This window comes from Trichoplax adhaerens, genomic scaffold (genome assembly GCF_000150275.1).
Source record: "Trichoplax adhaerens TRIADscaffold_86 genomic scaffold, whole genome shotgun sequence".
In the NCBI taxonomy this organism is placed as follows: Eukaryota; Metazoa; Placozoa; class Uniplacotomia; order Trichoplacea; family Trichoplacidae; genus Trichoplax; species Trichoplax adhaerens.
Window position 1 is genome coordinate 1,965 of NW_002061022.1, and position 3,432 is coordinate 5,396.

General features: G+C 30.3%; 1 protein-coding gene across 1 annotated transcript in view; it reads left to right on the plus strand.

The window, feature by feature from the left end:
• Nucleotides 1-3,256: 3,256 nt before the first annotated feature.
• The window catches only part of TRIADDRAFT_62495 (uncharacterized protein), a gene marked incomplete at both ends in the record, with an annotated part of 7,429 nt that continues 7,253 nt past the window's right edge, over nucleotides 3,257-3,432 (plus strand). The window contains one exon of the mRNA XM_002118425.1: nucleotides 3,257-3,324. Within this exon, the coding sequence (XP_002118461.1) occupies nucleotides 3,257-3,324 (68 nt within the window). The remainder of the gene's footprint in view (nucleotides 3,325-3,432) is intronic.

The window sequence follows — 3,432 nt, forward strand, 5'->3', positions numbered from 1 at the left end:
CACTTTGGAATTTTTATGATCGGATTTTATCATAGAATCTAAGCCTATTGCTTACTCGATTATATTGCTACGTTTACCTAATAAGCTATACAGTACTACCACCACCGATTCTTGTACCATGTTATGATACCATAAGATAAGTATTCACAACAGTCATCCAATGGCAATGTTTGATATAATGTCATGATTTGCTGAAATTAATTAAAATGGGTTCATTAGTTTATTGTAACAGTAAATAACAAACTTAGTTTGAACTTTATTATTAAATGTGTAAAGTAACATCGTATTGTGATGATAGACTTGCCACTAGTCAGCCTTTGTAAGCAGACCAAAACTGTAGTATCTACTTCAAGTCGATCTCAGTTGCACTCTCAGAGACCTGCAGTGGGGGAAACTAACTTATACAAATATTTACTGTCAGCAAGACATAAATAATAGCATTTACAATAAAAGCTTTAATTGAACCAGGTAACAGAGTAGCACAGAGTTCTTTGCTCTAACTTAATGGGGACTCTCCTTTAAGTACGATATCTAGCCCTTTACCTAGTTCTATGTCTTTAAACCGTACAAACAGGTGTCAAATCTTACTTTTTTCAATGCAATACAATTATAATAACCATGTAAATCTTACAACATTAATATTTACAGTGTTTTTAGGTGTTATTTTACACTAGTAAAGCTCATTAATTAGTCTTAATTATAATCTCATCAGCTACTTATTACTTCTTCATAGGTGGTATCGATAAATATTTTGCCTCCGCTATCTTGGCATTTACTATAAGCGATTTAGTTATCGATATAGCAATTGACACTTTATGATTTTTCTAAGCATAGTATTAGTCTAGCTATATTGTAAGACGTTAATGCTATTCTTAATTATCATGTAAAACATGGCAGACTTTATGCTAGAGTACAGATGGCTATATAAAGTAAGATATTGAGCTACTAATGAGGTCAAAGGTGGATATAGAACTATTAATCATATATAAAGATATGCTTAGTTCATTGTACTTCGAGTCGTAAGAACAATGTCTACGCGAATATTTTAATTGTTTCCATATTTGATTAATGATGGTCCGATGTAAAATAGAGTTACTAATAATAATTCGATTATGTGTGAAATAAGGTAAAATGTTGATATGCTGATTGTAATTGCGGAGGCTACGTAGGTATAAAGTAAGCGACATTAAATTATCTGATTCTTCTTTCTAGAAGTCTTTCAGTGGTTGTATTTAGATGGAGTAGAGCTGTGTGTAGCTAATCTTTGTATTAGATCTAATGAAGTTCTAATTTTCTAACTATTTGAATTTTCATGATCGGATTTTATAACAAAATAATAGACCAGCAAAGTATTAGACCTCCCTCTGTATTATTTCCGTCCGAAGATGTAAATAAACCTCAGCCTGAGTTTAATCCAAAATGGTGTCCAATGGAGTGCAGTTGTGCAGTTATCAACATTAATGGAATTTATGAATCGAAAGTTGAGATGGCCTGCAACTTTGGAAATTGGACTTTAATGTCTGCTTGGAAACCAGAATTCTCGAACGTTACTCATTTGTAATTATCGATATATGATGTATCTTTCAATCTACATACATTGCAATAAATAGCTAAATTGCAATGAACCAAATACGTACTAAAATCCTATTCATTAACTTCATTTATATAATATATGTGATTTAGAAAACTGGAACAAACAGTAATCGAAGCGGTAACAAATACAACATTTTATATCTTTGCCAATCTTGTCAGGCTGTAAGGATCGATTAATGTTATTCACTACTACTTGTTTAGTTTTTTTAATTTTAGCTTTGATATACCTAATAGCTTGAGCATACTTATTAAAAAAAACTGACAAATCATTCCAAGAAATAATATCATAAATTTTCAATGTTCTTGTATGATAATTTCGACCTTTACCTAGCAAAATGTCAAAGACGAGAACCAGCGTTATTAGACCCCATTCATTCTCAAATCTGAAAAAACTGAAATACTTGTAATCTTTTTATTATATTGTATCAATTTAGTAAATATCTATTTCTACTATACGAATCTATAAGGTTTCTATAATGGATACAACCAAAAGAATTCAAATACCTGACTTTGTTGTATTACCAATCAATTAGGTCTATTACGGAGAATCAACTGCGAAGCTATTCTAATGCCTTTCACAGAATTCCTAGATTGTTAGCCCTGTGAGTAATTTAATGGAGATGAAAAAGTTTCGCAATTATCTTAGAAATTAGTCATTAGCAAAGAATCTAAATCGTCAAAGAAATCACTTCCTGATTATACTAACTTATTTCAGAAATTTTGCAAATAAGCGAATTCATGTGCGGTGTTAACAAAAAACTCTCTAATTTATCTATATTTCATATTCGAAACATAGGAGTTTATCCAACAATTTGAAAATTGAAGTGCAGCATTTATTTTCTAAGCCGAGTAGATTAATTATACTGTAGGAATTTTTTTAATTTTAAATATCTATCATGTTATCACAATACCTACATGATGTCTATATTGCAATTATGCGTAAAGCATTGATCTTATGATACTAATATAGGCGAATTAGAAATACTGGGAGAGCCAGAGTTTCTTCCGAGTTTTTTACAAATTTAAAGCATCTTCTAACTTTGTAAGCTACTTATTTCGAAATAGATAGCTCGTATTATACCCTTATACTTCTTTTATCAGTTGTTGTTTGCTATTTGAAGCATTTCCTAAAAAAATATGTCAAAGTAAAACATACTTATTTCTCTTTCAATTATTAGGGACATGGCCTTTAATTCAATTACTGAGCTTGATAATAATTCGTTCAGTAGTCTTCGCGAATTGACTTTTTTGTTAGTAATTTACGGTTAAAGTTCGTTGACAACATCGTTGAATATCATATTTGTAGATAAAAATTATAAATAGAATGTAACGAATGATGTATGAATTTTCCCTATTCAAGAGATTTAACAAAGAATAAGCTTTCTGTAGTCGGCAAGAATTCCCTGCAAACTTTAGTCAGTTTGCTAGTATTGTAAGTAACTATAGAATAAAAATGATTTTTAAAATAGTACAAGCAGCTACCTCAGCTATTTTGCTAGAATAACATGATAATCGAATTTTTGTGACACTAATAATACAAAGATCAGCATATTGATGTTTGCATTCTACTTTATATTAATTTTATTCCATTTAAATTATCTATTAAAAGCTTTGAAGTGAATCTTAGATTATTCATGAGCATTTTATCTACTACCATAGGCGCATGGCTAGCAATCATATTTCCGTAATACATCCAGAGGCATTTTCTTCTTCGACTTTAGTAGCGTTTATGTAAGTTATAAAAAACATTACACAACTACTCTTTCGCACATTAAGAGAGATCAATGTTCTTTAAAAGGTCGAAAAAGTGTTTTATACGGCAAGGATAATTGATTTATC